At 45.5% G+C, this 17,074-nt stretch overlaps 1 protein-coding gene across 4 annotated transcripts in view; it reads left to right on the forward strand.

Annotated features, from left to right (window-relative positions):
* ZNF462 (zinc finger protein 462) overlaps positions 1-17,074 on the forward strand; it is a 150,960-nt gene that overhangs the window by 67,224 nt on the left and 66,662 nt on the right. For all 4 annotated transcript variants that reach the window (XM_047768096.1, XM_047768099.1, XM_047768097.1 and 1 more), the window contains 4 exons: positions 481-645; positions 2,409-2,512; positions 7,512-7,630; positions 12,841-13,032. In XM_047768096.1, the coding sequence (XP_047624052.1) occupies positions 481-645; positions 2,409-2,512; positions 7,512-7,630; positions 12,841-13,032 (580 nt within the window). The remainder of the gene's footprint in view (positions 1-480; positions 646-2,408; positions 2,513-7,511; positions 7,631-12,840; positions 13,033-17,074) is intronic.

Consider the following 17,074-nt stretch of genomic DNA (forward strand, 5'->3'; position numbering starts at 1 on the left):
TTACACAGACAACGCTCGCTCTCTTTCCCACGGCAGTTGTGGGCCGTTAGTGCTTCTCAGCCGTGCCTTGGTTTGCAGTGTCCGCTCCACGAACCTAACATCTCCAGGAGTAGATTTTTTTTTTCCTCCTTTTTTTTGGTCAAGAAGTTCGCTAATGGCGTAGCTAAGCAACGTTTCACCTGCGTAGTTGAAACATTGGTTTGAAAACCAGATAACTGGGTGGCAGTGACGATGAGGCTTCTGCACCGAGATCTTCTCTCCTCACAAGTCGTAACCTATGTGGGTTCTGGAGACTTTGCGTAGTCGGCAGCGCGCCTCGACTCCGACGAATTCGTTATGTAAAAGTGCTCGCATATATCTCCCTTGGTTTTTAACCTGCTAATCCGCTTTAACGTAAAACCTGCTAGTAAGCTGCAAGAATAAATGCCGGCAATTGAGGGAGGGCTCGGAGTACTGACGGCTACCACTGTATTTTACCAGCCTTTTGGTCACTTAGAAGAGGTGCCAAAGATCAAGGAGAGGAAGGTGGTGGGCTACAAATGTAAATTCTGTGTGGAAGTGCATCCGACGCTCCGTGCCATCTGCAACCACCTGCGCAAGCACGTCCAGTACGGCAGCGTCCCAGCCGTGTCAGCCGCCGTGAAGGTGAGAACTGGGAAGGTCTGGATGAGGATTCTTGTGTGGGAGCCATTGGAATTGCTGGTTCACGCCATTGCTCAGAGCCACCCGGGAAAGGGCATCCCGGAACGTGGGCATTCCTGAGTTGTGCTGGGATCGCTCTGGCTTGTTTTGATTTCTTTACAGGTTGGATCCTCCTCGCCTTCCGTGTTTCGACCCGGTTGCGTTTCGATCTGGTTCCCCTTCCACGTGGCTAGTTTGGTGGAAACAGAAGATCGGGGCCTCTGGGTCCAGGAGGCTTTGGGTCGCCTTTCTGTGCTGAATTTAGTGCCGCTGGGTGTTTGCCCTTCCGAGTGGCCTGAGCTCTTGAGAGGAGTCCAGAGGGTTCTGTTTCCATCCTCTTCTGCTCCCCCCGCTGCCTGACTTCTTGTCGGTTCTCTTCTGGCTGATGGGTGCAGACGGCCCGGCAGAATCTCTTTCACTTCTTATCCCAGGTCCCTGGAGGAGTGTAAGAAACAGGAAATCTAAAACCGAAAGTCTCCAAGTCACACTTGGCCCCAAGATCCCTTTTGTCTCCTCCATCCCCTCTCCCCCTGTTGCTGACGAACGTCTTGCCTCTTCCCTCGATCTGTAGTAGGCCACCTGTTTTGAACACCACAGTTTTGATCAGCCACAGTTTCAAAAACCAAGCCACCATCCCTGCCTTCCAGAATATTGCTAATCAGCGGTTTTGAGCAGAGAAGTTATTTCAGGGCTCTTGCTTGCTCTCTCTGGATACGGGAATGTATTTTTGTCATCTGCTCTTCTTGATCTTCTGGTCTGTCTTGCCAATGTGGTATGGAGGGAAAGCTTCTGCTCTTCTCATCGAAGACTGAAGCCTTCCGGCCAGTGGCAGAGCAGTGAGCGGCACCTGGGCAGCAGTGGTCAGCTTGCACGCCCCCGTGGTGTGTCCCAGGCTTGTGTCCTGGAATCACTCAAGGGAGACAGATCGGTTCTTCCTGTGTCATCAGTAATCCAAGGAACAACCTCGAAACATGAGCAACTTAAAATCAGGCTGCTCCTTAATTTTTTGAATTAACTGCATGCCAATCTCCAATCAAGGGATGACTTTATTGGCTTAGGGTGGGGATGAGCATGGTGGCAAAGAGCTGGATCTTTCAGCCTCCTCATTTCCCGAAGATGTTCCACGGTTCCTAAGTGCCCAAGCTGTTCTGCTTTTTCCTCTTCCTTCCTTCCTCTTTAGGTCTCTGAGCCATAACCCTAACCTGCTTTATGTCAGTTTAGGTAGGACTGCAATTTCTTTTAAAGAAGGGAAATAAGTGAGTGAACTGTCTCCAGCGTGGGAGAGCCCCTCCGTCACGTTTCCCAGACAGTAGCAGCCTATGGCCGGATACGTTGTGCTCCCATCACCATCAGTGCATGAAAGAACGAAGGATGGCACTCGGGTTTGCCCTCCCTCTAGGGGGGAGCCAGAGAGGCAGGGGAGGAAGCTTTAACAGGAAATGCTGATGAGTTTGGGAGAATGAAGGGAGAGGAGGCGAGCTGGGGAAATGATGATGGATATTTATTTTGTTGGTGGGGCATGTGTGTGTGTGTGGTTCTCTTAGCAGGAGGCAGAAGACCCGTCCCACTTGTTCCTGGATGGATTGGAAGCAGCCAAAGATGCCAGTGGCGCCCTGGTGGACCGGGTGGATGGTGAACACTGCTTGCTTGATGGAATGTTGGAGGATGAAACCCGGCCGGGGGGATACCATTGTAGTCAATGTGACAGAGTCCTGATGTCCATGCAGGGGCTGCGTTCTCATGAGAGGAGCCATCTGGCCCTGGCCATGTTTACCCGCGAGGACAAGTACAGCTGCCAGTATTGCTCCTTTGTTTCTGCCTTCAGGCACAAGTAAGTGCTCATCAAGTGGCCGCAAGTGGTACCTGGGAGTGGGTGGCAGCCTGGGAGGCAGCTAAGCTAGAGCAGGATTACTGGGAGGAGTCAGAGGTTCATGCCTGCTGTTTAGTTGGCTAAGTAACCTTGAGCCACAGTTACCACATCTGTCAAATGGGTCCAGGAACAGATTGTCGCTTGATATCAGTTTGGCAAATTCAGGCATTTAAAAATTTTTTTACTTCAATTTTACTTAAGAAAATATTTACTGTAATTGATTTACAATGTGGTGCCAATTTCAGTTGTATAGCAGAGTGATCCAGTGTGTGTGTGTATGTGTGTATGTATATATATGTATACACACATGTGTATACAATTCAATTTTATTTAAGAAAATATTTATTATAATTGATTTACAATGTGGTGCCAATTTCACTTGTATAGCAGAGTGATCCAGTGTGTGTGCATGTGTGTGTGTATGTGTGTATGTATATATATGTATACACACATACATGTTCCCTTTCTTATATTATTTTCCGTTATGGTCTATCCCAAGAGACTAGATATAGTTCCCTGTGCTATACAGTAGGACCTCATTGCTTATCCTTTTTTTTTCTTCCATTTTTTTTAGGGCCACACCTGAGGCATATTGGAAGTTCCCAGGCTGGGGTCAAATTGGAGCTGCGGCCAATGGCCTACACCACAGCCACAGAAACATGGGCTCTGAGCCATGTCTGGGACCTGTAACACAGCTCACAGCAATGGCAGATCCCCGACCCACTGAGCAAAGCCAGGGATGGAACCCGCAGCCTCCTGGATACTACTCGGATTTGTTTCCACTGCACCACAATGGGAACTCCTATCTATTCTGTGTGTAATCGTTTCTATCTACTAACCCCAAATAGGCTTTTTTTTTTTTTCTTTGTCTTTTTAGGGCTGTACTGGTGGCATATGGAGGTTCCCAGCCTACGCCACAGCCACAGCAATGCCAAATAGGCATTTTTTTAAATGACAATTTTAGAAGCATTGCTATGACCAGAGTGGAAATGAGTTTACTGGTGCATCTGTCAAACATTCATCTAGAACCTAACCATCATCTGAGGAAGTAAAGTTCCATTTGGGAACTTGAGTGGCTAAGAAAGTGAAATTAGGACTATTAAGCCATGTAATCAAAGAATTGTTGCTTGATTTTTTTGTCTTTTTGCCTTTTCTAGGGCCGCTCCTGCGGCATATGGAGGTTCCCAGGCTAGGGATCTAATCGAAACTGTAGCTGCGGGCCTACACCACAGCCATAGCAACTCGGGATCCGAGCCGTGTCTGTGACCTACACCACAGCTCACGCCAATGCCGGATCCTTAACCCACGGAGCAAGGCCAGGGATCAAACCCGCAACCTCATGGTTCCTAGTCGGATTCGTTAACCACTGAGCCACAACGGGAACTCCTGTTGCTTGATATTTTTAAAAAGACCTGGAATGATTAAGAAGTTTATCAATGCCAGAGAGACGCTTGAAGGACAAGGCGTGAGGTGGGGTGGGGGTGGTTATTTGAGGAGAGAGAGCTTCCCACTAGCTGGCACAGCTTTGGAGTTACAAATTTGGATTTTCGTGTGAGGCTTTTTGGGGTGAAAGGAAGAGAGGTGGCCTGAGAAAAAACTACCTTTTGTTGCCTGTCTGTCACAACTATATGACAGAGAAATATTCAGTAGTGTGGTCTACAGTCTTGGATGAAGGTGACTGATTGTGAGACTGACATGCTGTTTATTTTTATCATAATTGAAAATAAATGATGGCTGTTTGCTTCTTTAAAAAGATAAAAGTGCTAGTTAGTGGTTGTTGAAAGGCAGGAAGAGGCGATGCTTCTACAGAGGTTAGGGTGGGTTGCAAACTCTTTTATGATTATCTAGAGCCTAATGTCTAATCTTTGTCATCAGATTCATGCCCTGGCCTAAAACTCGTGTAATTTTCATCCGTCCTATAAGTATTTGTTGGACAGCAACTCTTACATTTGCTGACACACAGAACCTCAGTTAAATCGTTGTGAATAAACGAATATGCACCGTGGCAGGCACCGTGCTGGAGGCTTTGTGGGAATGTAAAGATGAGGAAGACATGGTTAGTGATCTCAGGGAACTGAGGGTCTCATTGGGTTGTACGTCAGGCAAGCATACCAATGGCTTGGCAAAATAAGGCCCATCCATGTCTTTTAAAAAAATAAATCCAAACACTAGGAAGCTGCAAAGTAGGGAAGAGGTACATCCACTTTGGAAGAATCAGGGAAGTTTGATGGAATAGGGAGCATTTGCGTCAGATCTTAAAGTGGGAAGATGGCCCTTGACTAGTTTGGGAAGAACATACTATGCAGAGGGAAAGATGAGGGAATAGGGGCCCGAGGAAGAATGGGAGGCTTAGGGGAGCCCAGCTGGTGGTTTGGTTGCTGATCTTTAAGTGATATGTAAAGGGATTGTGGTATGTAAATCGTGATCTTGATATGTAAGGGATAAGTGATATGTGAAGGAATGGTGGAAGGTAAAGTCTGAATATTTGAGTAGAGGCCGTATTTGGGGTCTTTGAATGCAGAAGTCAGTGCTTTGTAATTGACATTACTAGCAAAAGGAAGACTTGGCGGGGGGAGCATCCTAATCACTAACATGTATGGAGCCTCACCATGTGTCAGCCACTGCACTAAATATCTTCCAGCATGATCTCCTTTTATTCTCCAAAGAGCCTAATGAGGTATGGTCCCATATTATCTCCATTTTACAGATAAAGGAAGGGAGGCCTCTCAGTATAGAGGTGGTATATAGCTTGCCCAAGGCCACATGGCTTGTGAGTAATCGGTGGCATTTGATGGCAGGCAATCTGACTCTTGAGTTGGAAAAAAGATGGGGAAAACCAATTAGGCAGTGGGGTAGCTAATCCAGGAAGTTAGACTGGAACTTTGGGAGCAGTTGAGAGAAGGAAGATCTTCCTGACTTGGAAAGATTGGACTTACTAGAGGGGCTGAGGGACAAAGTATAGTACAAATGGCAAGGAGATCTCCAGTCAGGTTGACTGACAGCTTGGTTGTGCCATTTCTAGAAACAGGGAAATGAGGAAGAGAATTTGTTTTGGATTAAAAAAAAGATAATTGTGTGGTTGTTTTGGGCTGGTTGAGTTGAAGACAGTGGGACCTCCAGAGGGAGGTGTCCCAGGCAGTGGAAAGTGCTGCTGTGGCGCTCCGGAGAACATTATATGTTTAAATGGTAAGCAGTACCGTTCCCGTATGAGTCATTGAGAATGGAATCTAGTTCTCTGGGGCACTAATACAAATTAGAAGGTCTTCCCACACCTTGTTTGGTAGATTTATTATTTTTTTGAGTCATAATTATTACAAAAATAGTGGGAGTCCATGATAATAATTATAATTTTTTTATAAGTTGCTTCTGGAAGACTAATAGACAGCAGATGTAGTTGTGTTTATCAGAAGGCATGCCAGCCTTGGGATCACATGACTTCCTTTAAACACACCTGCACATGGCCTCCATATTTACAACAACTTTGGAGAGAGATGGCTCGTGCCACGTACTTTAGCCACTTTGAAATCTCCCTACCCTGCTCAAGTGTTTGTGGTGGAATTAAGATTTAAGAAGGAGTTCCTGCTGTGGTGCAATGGGATTGGTCCTCTGCAGCCCTAGAATGTAAGTTCGATCCCCAGCCCAGCACAGTGGGTTAAAGGATCTGGATCTGATCCCAGGCCTGGGAATTCCATATGCCACTAGGTGGCCAAAAAAGAAAAATAAAAAATTTAAATCACCTGTTTGTACATACAAAATTTCTTTAATTGTCACCTTTTTAGGGAAATACCTTCAAGGACTATTTGATAGGCATTCCACACTGACTTTACAGTAAACTTAAATTTGCTTGTATCTTACCTTTTCTTTTGGGATGCCGTCTGCCACATCTCAGTGCTCTAGAGAAGGGATAATAATTTAGAGGCGTCATCCGTCAGGACCTGTTATGACTGCCGTGTCTCTCAATCCAAAAGGATTTTTTTTTAATTTATCAATATTTTATTTTAATAATGATTCTTTTTTCCATTATAGCCAGTTTATAGTGTTCTGTCAATTTTTTACTGTACAGCAAGATGACCCAGTCACACATACATATATACATTCTTTTTCTCACATTATCATGTTCCATCATAAGTGACTAGATATAGTTTGCGTCTATTAACCCCAGATTCCCAGTCCATCCCATTCCCTCTGCTGCCCCCTTGGCAACCACAAGTCTGTTCTCCATGTCTATGATTTTCTTTTCTGTGGAAAGGTTCATTTGTGTCGTATATTAGATTCTAGATATAAATGATGTCATTTGGTATTTTGTCTTTCTCTTTCTGAGTTACTTCACTTAGTAAGAGAGTCTCTAGTTCCATCCATGTTGCTGCAAATGGCATTATGTTGTTCTTTTTAATGGCTGAGTAGTATTCCATTGTGCATGTATACTACACATCTTCCTAATCCAATCGTCTGTCAATGGACATTTGGGTTGTTTCCATGTCTTGGCTATTGTGAAATAGTGCTGCAGTGAACATGTGGGTGCATGTGTCTTTTTCAAGGAAAGTTTTGTCTGGATAGATGCCCAAGAGTGGGATTGCTAGGTCATATGATAGTTCTTTGTATAGCTTTCTAAGGTACCTCCATACCATTCTCCATAGTGGTTGTACCAGGTTACATTCCCAACAATAGTGCGGGAGGGTTCCCTTTTCTCCACACCCCCTCCAGCATTTGTTATTTGTGGACTTATTAATGATGGCCATTCTGACTGGCGTGAGGTGGTACCTCACAGTAGTTTTGACAAAAGAAATTTTGATCTATTCCTTCCTTTAGCTTCCCCAGTTCTTTTTAAGCACCATTGTTGGAAAGTAACAAAATGACTTTGAAACAGTTTAGAAATGGGATTTCTAGAAAACAGCCCTGAGAAGATGTTGGATGCAATTTTTAATCTTGTCCTTTCCTTTTTTCTTCCTTCTACATCAAGTTTGGATCGCCACATGCAAACCCACCATGGACACCATAAACCATTCCGATGCAAACTCTGCTCCTTCAAGTCCTCCTACAACAGCCGGCTGAAGACTCACATCCTCAAAGCTCATGCTGGTGAGTTGGTGGTCTCAGTGTACGTGTTCTGTGGGTTTGAAATCCCATGGTCTTTCTTGAGTGAAAGTTTAAAGGTCTCTTGCTCCATACATGTGAGAATAAGCTTTTCTTGAGATGGTTGTGTATGCAGTTTTTGGGTTTTTTTTTTTTTTTGGCTTTTTGGCTTTTTGGCTTTTTGGCTTTTTGCTATTTCTTTGGGCCGCTCTCCCGGCATATGGAAGTTCCCAGGCTAGGGGTTGAATCGGAGCTGTAGCCACCGGCCTACGCCAGAGCCACAGCAACGCGGGATCCAAGCCGCGTCTGCAACCTACACCACAGCTCACGGCAACGCCGGATCATTAACCCACTGAGCAAGGGCAGGGACCGAATCCGCAACCTCATGGTTCCTAGTCGGATTCGTTAACCACTGCGCCACGACGGGAACTCCATGTGTATGCAGTTTTATTTTCATCTAATAATGAAAAATCAAAGAACAGCTGAAAAGCAAAATAATACTAGGTCCCCATGCTACCATGTTGTAGTTGATTCATATATCTGTAGTTGACAGATTTGTGCTACTCACAGGTTTTGTTTTTTTTAGAGAAATTTCTAAATTACCTAGCCTTTCTTGCCATGGAAAAGCAAGAATTGTTATATCTACTACAGCTAGTTTCCAACTTAAATAAAATTATAATCTTGGTGACATTCAAAGGGACAGAGTACTCTAGAGGTGTGAGATTTCCCATCAGATACGCTCAGATGCATTTTCATTACCACCACTCCAGCCATAAGAAGTGACCTCAGGAGTTCCCTTTGTGGCTCAGGATGTGGAGAACCTGCCATAGTCTCCGTGAGGATGTGGGTTTGATCCCTGGCCTTGCACAGTGGGTTAAGGATCCCACATTTCTGCTACCTGTGACATAGGTCGCAGATGCAGCTTGGATCTAGTGTTGCCGTGGCTATGGTTTAGACCTGCAGCTGAACCTCCAATGTGACCCCAAGCCTGGGAACTTTCACACGCTGCAGGTTTGTCCCTAAAAGGGAAAAAAAAAAAAAAAGAAGTGACCTTGGGTCATGAGTGTCCAGGAGCTGAGCTGTTCTCCATCGCTCTATTATTCTATCTAATGGTGCTGGTCTCATGCACATCTCTTACCTACCGGGCTTTGCACTAATAAGCATGTTTTCACCTCATTTCATCCTCTATCCTAAAGGGTAGATGTTGTTGCCATCCTATGTGTCAGATGAAGCTACAGAGACTCAAAATTCAATGACCTGCTCGAGGCCACAGAGCCCATTCACTAAGAATTTGACTCCAGGACCAAAACCTCCATCCTTGTCACTAATGGGATGCTGCCTCTCTCTTTTCTGCTCCCCTCTTTTTTGCATATGGTGGAGGATGCCCACATGTAGCTAATCAGAACTCCGTCAAGAAGGAGAGAAGTGTGAAGCTAGAAAGTCAGTGGGAGGGGTCTGGGGGTCTCCTCCCATGATATCCATAGTCTTCTCGGAAGCCCGACTCCACAGTAGCATGTGGCCTGCTCAGAGGTGTTGATGGCAAAGGGAGATTGGGGGAATGAAAGCTTCAGAATATCTGGTGATACTATCGGAGATTCTTCTAGAGATCCAGTCTCCTCCCTGAGTTTCCTCAGCTAGTATTTAGAATTCTAGTTCTAAATTTTTCAGTCAGTGGAGTTGTCGCTGTGGTTTACCAGCATAAGAACCCAACTAGTATTCATGAGGATGTGGGTTCGATCCCTGGCCTTGCTCTGTGGGTTAAGGATCCTGCGTTGCCCCAAGCTTTGGCATAGGTCATAGCTGTGGCTTGGATTCTGTGTTGCGGAGGCTGTGGCATAGGCTGGCAGCTGCAGCTCTGATTCAATCCCCAGGCCAGAAACTTCCGTATGCCACAGCTATGGCCCTTAAAAAAATTTTTTTTTCCCAGTCAACTAGAATTCTGTCTCATTAGCTTCTCTTGTGTGGTTATAAAAACTGCCCAGAACCCAAGTCTCTGCTTTTGTCGCCTTCTTATACCCTGCGGAAAAACAACCAGGTCTCTTTGCTTTGAGTGCTGGGTCCTGTTGAACTGGCTCAATGCAGTAGAACTACTGAAGCCTCCTGGATGCCTTCCGCCCACTGGGGGTTGGGGGTAGGGACGGCAGATGAGCTTTTCTCTATCTGTTAGTGTGTTTCTATCTCCCAGGACATTTTACTGAAGTCCGTGGAGTAAGAGGCTTCGGGGGTTCTAACCACTCTTTTCTGACTTGTGTGTATTGTAAGTTATTCAGCTGGGACACCATCCTGGTGAGTTTTTTTCCCATAGATCTCAGCCTTGTCAAAAACACTTTACCAGTGGGAGTTGGGTAAGTGATTTGGCCTGTGGGAGGGACTTTTAAAAAGTGCTCTGGGCTGCATGCTGACTCCAGGGCTTTGAGCTGACCAAGCAGACTGGCCTTCTGTGCTCAGAAGGAAGCATCCGGAGAGAGGGAGCAGCACAGTCCAGTTCTTGGCTCTTCTTGGAGAGTTAGTGTCCATGACCTGGTCCTAGCTGCAGAGAGTGGCTTAGCTTGGAGGAAGCTAAATATTGTCCGAAAGACTCTTGCCTCGTCTGTTCTGGATGGAGTGCTTTATTTTAAAGGATAAAACCTAGTGTGTGTACAAACCAGATAGCTGGATTTGAATTCTTTCTCATGTTGTGCCACTTAAAACCACCCACCAAGGTTCATCCAGCCAGGTGTGCACCGAAAAATTGAGTGATGGAATAAGGAGAGCAGTCGTGTGCTATACAATATGACATATATGTTTAATATTTTATAAACGCCATTGTTGCCGGCATTGTCCTGTAGCTACTAGGTGATGGTTTGAAGGGTGCGGAGTTGACTGACTGATGTTCTTGTTTGGGTCCCCTGACTTGGAGCTTCTCCTCTGCCCTGGGCTGTAGCATGTTGCATCATTCAAGGTTTTCTGTGGGTCTCTTCAAGGCTTTCTTGGAAATGTACGCTCTGGGTGGTGGGAGGGGAGGGATCAGTGGCAAAAAGTAGTCTGAAGGCAGAACTTTGGATGGTGGGCTCACAGCAGGTGAAACCACTTAGTGATTTTTCAGGGTGGCATGGAAGAAGCCGTCTCAGCAGGGTAAAGGCAAGGTTGGAGGTTTCTCTGCTCATTCTTGCTTTGCGTTAGTAAGTGTTCAGCTGGGGAGCACCTGTGCTGCCCGTAGTTAAACTTTCATTATTAACGATCCTCTCTTGTCCTCTTCTTCCTTTCCTTCCTTCCCTTTCCTCTCCTCTGGTTTTTAAATTTCACCTTAAAAATAAATTTAAAAAAACTTAAAAAAAAAAATTTTATCTTATGGCTGCACCCGTGGCATAGGGATTGAATCTGAGCCACGGCTTTGACCTGTGTTGCAGCTGTAGCAACACTGGATCGTTTTAACCCACTCTGCCAGGCTGGGGATCAAACCTGCGCCTCTACAGTGACCTGAACTGCTGCAGTTGGATTCTTAACCCAACTCCTAAAAATAAATTTTAAGGAGTTCCCTGGTGGCCTAGTGGTTAAGGATTAGATGTTGTCACTACAGTGGCTCAGGTTCAGTCCCTGGCCTGGAAACTTCAACATGCTGTGGGTACAGCCAAAAAAATTAAAAAAAAATTTTTTAAGTATTTTAAAATTTAAAAAACATACATGTTCATTAAAGAAAATTTGAAAATGAAAAAAATAAGTTGGCCACCCATAATCTTATTATCTAAAGACCACTATTGTTAATATTTGGTAATATTTCCTTTCAACCATTTCCTCTATAATTATTTTTCACAGTTGTGATTGTAATTTAATTGAAGATACCTTAATGCCTTTTGATTTATTTTTCCGAGTGTCAGTATTTTATTTTTCTATGTTATTACAAACTCTTCAGGAATTTATTTTAATGAATGGTAATTCATCAAGAAGATATGCCCATGTTTAATTATTTCCCGGTGGTTGGAAATTTAGGTTGTTTTATACCCTTTTCAGGCATAAATAATGTCTATTTCTAAATAGAGATTTCTAAGTATTAAAGGATATTTCTTTAATATAAACTCTCAGAAGTGGAATGCAGGTATGAGCGTTCTAAGCTTATTGTTATAAAAAAATAAAAGCAAGTTTGCTTTCTGAATTGATCATACCAGTGTGTCTGGCCAACAATGTAAGCACAGCCATTTTACTCCCTTGCTTCTTCCAGTGCAATTCATTGAAAAGCTGACTTAAGACAAAGGTAAATCACACTGTCATTTAATTTGATTGTAGCAATCTGTGCTGTATTTTAGTGGTATAAAAATAATTAAAGGAAAAACACTAATTTCTACTTAGGTTTCCTTTTTATTGAAAAATATTCAGATTTCCTGCCATGGCTCAGCTGAAACAAATCTGACTGGTATCCATGAGTATGCAGGTTCGATCCCTGGCCTCACTCAGTGGGTTTAAGTATCTGGCGTTGCTGTGGTTGTGGCATAGGCCGGCCACTGCAGCTCCAATTCGACCCCTAGCCTGGGAACCTGAATATATGCCTCAGGTGTGGCCCTAAAAGACCAAAAAAAAAAAAAAAAAATATATATATATATATATATATTGCAGATACACACAGACACACACCTCTCTCAGTTAAAGAAAGGACTTAGTTTTGCCTGTTTCTGTACTGTTGATGAGGTAGGGAAAAGGAGTTTTATGTTGAGGTTTTGAACTGGTCCCCCAAACCCCATATATAGGATATATGGGATCAAGACGGTGTGGACTCGGCCAGGACACAGGAGGGTAGCACAGTTGTTTGCACTGTGCTCAGAAAGCCACTTCTAGACCCTTGGACTTATAAAGAAGCACAGTATTGTCTGTGGGTGATGTAAAGGCTGAAATGAAAACTGACATGGTCATTTCGAGTATCCAGAGGGAGGGGGAGAGATGGGAAGTCTTTCCAAGGAAGCTACATTGGAATCCACTGTAGGCCCATCCCTGTACGCAGAGCATGAGATGAAAAGGGTTGCTTGACTCTGGAGTTCATGTAAGAATTCCAGTCCCCAAGGAGCCTGGAGGTTGCAGGGGGGTTGGGGGGCAGTGTGGGGGAGGGGCTGGTCTACCTCATATCACGCAGCTTGAGACATGCTGTGTGCTGTGCACTAATCCTGTTGTTGTGTCCGCCCCCCCCCCCCACCGCCTTGTCCCCTCTCCCCTCCTTCTCCTCTGCTGCCCCCACCGCCCTCCTCCAGGTGAGCATGCCTACAAGTGTTCCTGGTGCTCCTTTTCCACCATGACGATCAGCCAGCTGAAGGAACACTCCCTCAAGGTCCACGGAAAAGCCCTGACCCTCCCCAGGCCACGGATTGTCAGTCTACTCTCCTCACACGCCCACCACTCCTCCCAAAAAGCCACCCCGTCTGAAGAAGTGGAAGACTCCAATGGTAAAATCGGGCTTCCAAGCCAAATCGGCCACTTGGGGTGGAGGTGGGCTGGAGTGGCTGGCCAGTCCTTCTTTCTGGAGGAAAATCTAAACGCCAACATGATGGTTCAAGTGAAGGAAGAAACGTGAAAGGGTTGGAGCTGTATAGAAGTTGGAGTTGGAGGGTGCAGTGAAGTTGGTGAGCATCTCTTTGGGGCCGTGGCAAAATGCACTGCTCGTGGAAGGAGCCTGTTGTGTGGGGTGGTTCATTGGGCTGCTCCCGCTGTGGTTGTGAGCAAGAAAGTGGATGAAGGTACCATGTAAATTTATGTCTCTGTTTGCTGATGTACTTACTGATACCCTCTGTTGTTCTAACAAACATGTGAATGCACTGTGAAGTGTATATGTGCTATGAAGTTTGTCAGTTGGGTCGTTTAATGACCCAGAATTCCGACTAGGAATGAGAGGGTGAGTGGATGGGGCCGTGGGTCGGATTGGCTCGTGGGAATAGTTAGGGGTAAGAGTTCCCGTTGTGGTATAGTGGAAATGAATCTGCCTAGTATCCATGAGGATTCGGGTTCGATCCCTGGCCTCACTCAGTGGATTAAGAATCTGGCATTACTGGACTTCCCGTCATGGCGCAGTGGTTAACGAATCTGACTAGGAACCATGAGGTGGCGGGTTCGATCCCTGGCCTTGCTCAATGGGTTAAGGATCCTGCGTTGCCATGAGCTGTGGTGTAGGTTGCAGACGTGGCTCGGATCCCGCATTGCTGTGGCTCTGGCATAGGCCAGTGGCTACAGCTCCAATTCAACCCCTAGCCTGGGAACTTCCATATGCCGCAGGAGCAGCCCAAGAAATGGCAAAAAGCCAAAAAGCCAAAAAAAAAAAAAAGAATCTGGCATTACTGTGAGCTGTGGTGTAGGTTGCAGACGAGGCTTAGATCCCACATCGTTGTGTCTGTGGTATAGGCTGGCAGCTACAGCTCTCATTCAACCACTAGTCTGGGAACCTCCTTGTGCCGAGGGTGGGGCCCTGAAAAGCAAAAAAAAAAAAAAAAAAAAAAAGAGTAATGTAGTGATTTCTGAGAGAGCTGAAGAGTGTTGTAGGAGCCTCATTAGCAAGGAGGGTGTCACTGCCCACTTTGGAGCTTCAGACTAAACTGAGAAGCCCCGGAGGGGGTCTCCTCACTGGCTTTGTGACCAAAACTGTAGGAGAGGGAGCATGAGAGTGAGAGATGGCAGGCGAGCAAAGGCTGGTTTGTTGTCTTGATCAGACCAAGGAAGAGAAGGGTGTTGATTACTCAGCTCACCTCAGGTGACTGCAGAAGCACGTGCTTAGGTGAGGAGGGAATCAGTGGATGTAGAGGACCGAGAGCTTCTCTCTTCTGTGGCCCTCTCGTCCTTGAATCTCTTTGGCAGCATCTCTGGTAATCAGTTTATTGACCACCAGCTTGAATTCTTCTGGAGGTCTACTGTTGTGTCCTTGGAAGAGCATGGAGGGCTGGAAGAGAGTTCGTGGACTCTTTGGAACAAAGACTTGGCTCCGAATCTTGCTTCTCTCAATGCCAGTTGTGTTTTCCTGGGCCATCTTAGCTTCCTCTACTCACATGTAAAACTGAATAATGGTACCTATCCCATGATGGACTTGAGAGAGAATGAGAAAAGGCACACATGTCATATGCCTAATACAACACCTGACACAGAGTAGGTGCTTAATAAGTGGTCCTTTTATTCAGCAATTTACATCCTTTGATTGTAATTTTGGCCTTTGGGACCATTTATAACAAGTAGGAATTGGATTACTTTTAAGGTCAAGGTTTGAAGAGATTGACTTCAGGGAACCTGAAGATCTGACAGCCCAGCATGTCAGTGTGGTCAGGTTCTCCAGTTAGCAAACGAGGCAATGAGTCGTCTTTATTCACGAAGACAAATGGGAGGAAAAGGAAAGGTAAGTCCTGGACTCAAAGCTGCCTTTGTGGAGCTGTAGAACTTGGTGGCCTTTCCTTTGCAAATCAGTAAACACTAGTTTGAACACAGTAGCTCCTCACTCGGATTCCTGTCTTCAGGGGCTTCTGTTCAACAAAGAGGGCTTGTTGTTAGGACGGTGGCTTGTCATGCAGTAAGTACACGGCCTCCTCAACTGTTGTGCGGCAGTTTAGCCTCTGTTTGTTGTTGTTTTCCAGGTCTCAAAGCCAAGGGCGGGCACAGGTGAAAGGCTACAGAAAATGTCCCTTTTGCACATTGAGATTCTGTCTGTTGGAAGAGATTGGTCTATTGCAACAAAGGGCAAAATGGAATTTTCATGTAAATTGAAAGGTCTTGAGTCACATGATCATTAGTGAATTTGCTTTCATCTGAAATGGAAGCTATACACCTGTGGGGCCATTTGGGTGAAACTGATCCATCCCAACACCATTCCCAGCAAAGGTTTTTCCTGGGACATTTCTCTAAATGTTGTACCTTCTTTTCCCTTTGTCCTCTGCCCTGGAAAGGTGGGTCTCGGTCTTAGGACACGAGAATCCCACAGGCCACTCACTGCATGGCTCGCCACCTTCTGCATGAGCTCAAGAAGAGTTGAGCTCAGTCTACTTTCCGAGTCCATACCCTTTGCAACGAACTGTGCTGTGTACAGAAGGATCATGAATGAATGCAGTGCCATTTTGGCCACTGAGCTGCTACAAACCAGAAGTTTAGAAGGTATCATTAGCATGCTATTGAACTAAGCACGATCCTAAGCCTGAACCTTTCTGGGGATGATTTCAGAATTCTTGGAAGCCAGACCTAGAGGGGAGGGTGTTTGCCGAAACATGCTGATGTGATATTAACTCTTCACATAACACGGATAGTTTTTATTTGGCCCTGGCAAGATAATTTGCAAAATATAAGTGTTTTTCTTTCTCCTTCTGAAGCAAGAACGTACTGCCTGTGAAAGCCCTGGGGGTGGTGGAGTGGGGGGAGGCGGTGGAGGGGAGGCGGTGACGCTTTCATGAGGCCTCCACAGAACCTTGCTGTTTTTAATGTATATAAATAACCTGGATCAATGGATCAGCAGTGATTTGTTTAATTGGGGTAGGGTAAACCCAAAAGGTTTAAGGTGGGATAAACAGAAGGCATCAAATGGGCTGTTCTCATGAATGAATAATTCTGCAGAAAGAAAAATTAATCGTTTATGCATTCAATAGATGCTTCCTTGAATCCTTCCGGTGTAGGTGTTGCAGAGTTTTGGAGGCCCAAGAATGACAGAAGAGGTTGAAAATGGGAAAGGCTGTTGGCTAGGGAGCCGAGTGGTGGATTCCTAGAAACAGCTACATCTGGGGGATGGAAAAACAGCTGTGGGGCTAGACAGTAGCCTGTAAATCATGCCTTGAATGGTGTTTGAAACACGCATGTGAAATCCAGTTGCACATTTTAAGAGGGAGAAGCTGTGGGGCTGTTGGCTCTCAGTAAAGCTTTCCCACACTGTGGATGCCAGGAGGCTCTGAACACAAGAAATAAAAATATGTTGCAGGCCTGGGGGGAGTAGAGACCCATAAAAGCAGGAAAATCACCAGCGTGTCCTTGGTTTTCTCATTGCCTAGTGAGGAAGGTGGATAAAATGACCTAACATGCTCACTGCTGTTTGCAGTGGTCAGATGCTTGCAGTCTTGAGAGCAAGCTAGTCTTCTGAATTAGAGGATTCTTCCCAAGCTGCTCTCCCTCCCCCCTACCCAGAGGGGAGTGCTACCAAGGAGGGAAGCTGGGAAGGTGGATGTGGGGAGGCGGAGGAGCCATTTCACCCCCGCTGCCTGGCCGCGCACCTGTTCTGGACACAAACAGAGGTCTTGGACCCTAGGCTGTCAGTCTCTTGACATGTTTTACCAGCATGTGAATCCTTGATATGTTCTTCAGGATCAGTGGTTGGAAAGAAAAGCAGCACTGATTCTGTGTATAAGATAATGGGAAATGGTGTGCAATTGCTGTTCTAAACAATGCATTAAGGGGAATCATAAGGTTGTCAGCACATGGAAGTGCTCTGCTGTGTTTGTGTTTACTGGGTTCCTTCTGCCGTATAACATAGAGGAC

Source organism: Phacochoerus africanus, chromosome 2 (genome assembly GCF_016906955.1).
Source record: "Phacochoerus africanus isolate WHEZ1 chromosome 2, ROS_Pafr_v1, whole genome shotgun sequence".
Lineage (NCBI taxonomy): Eukaryota > Metazoa > Chordata > Mammalia > Artiodactyla > Suidae > Phacochoerus > Phacochoerus africanus.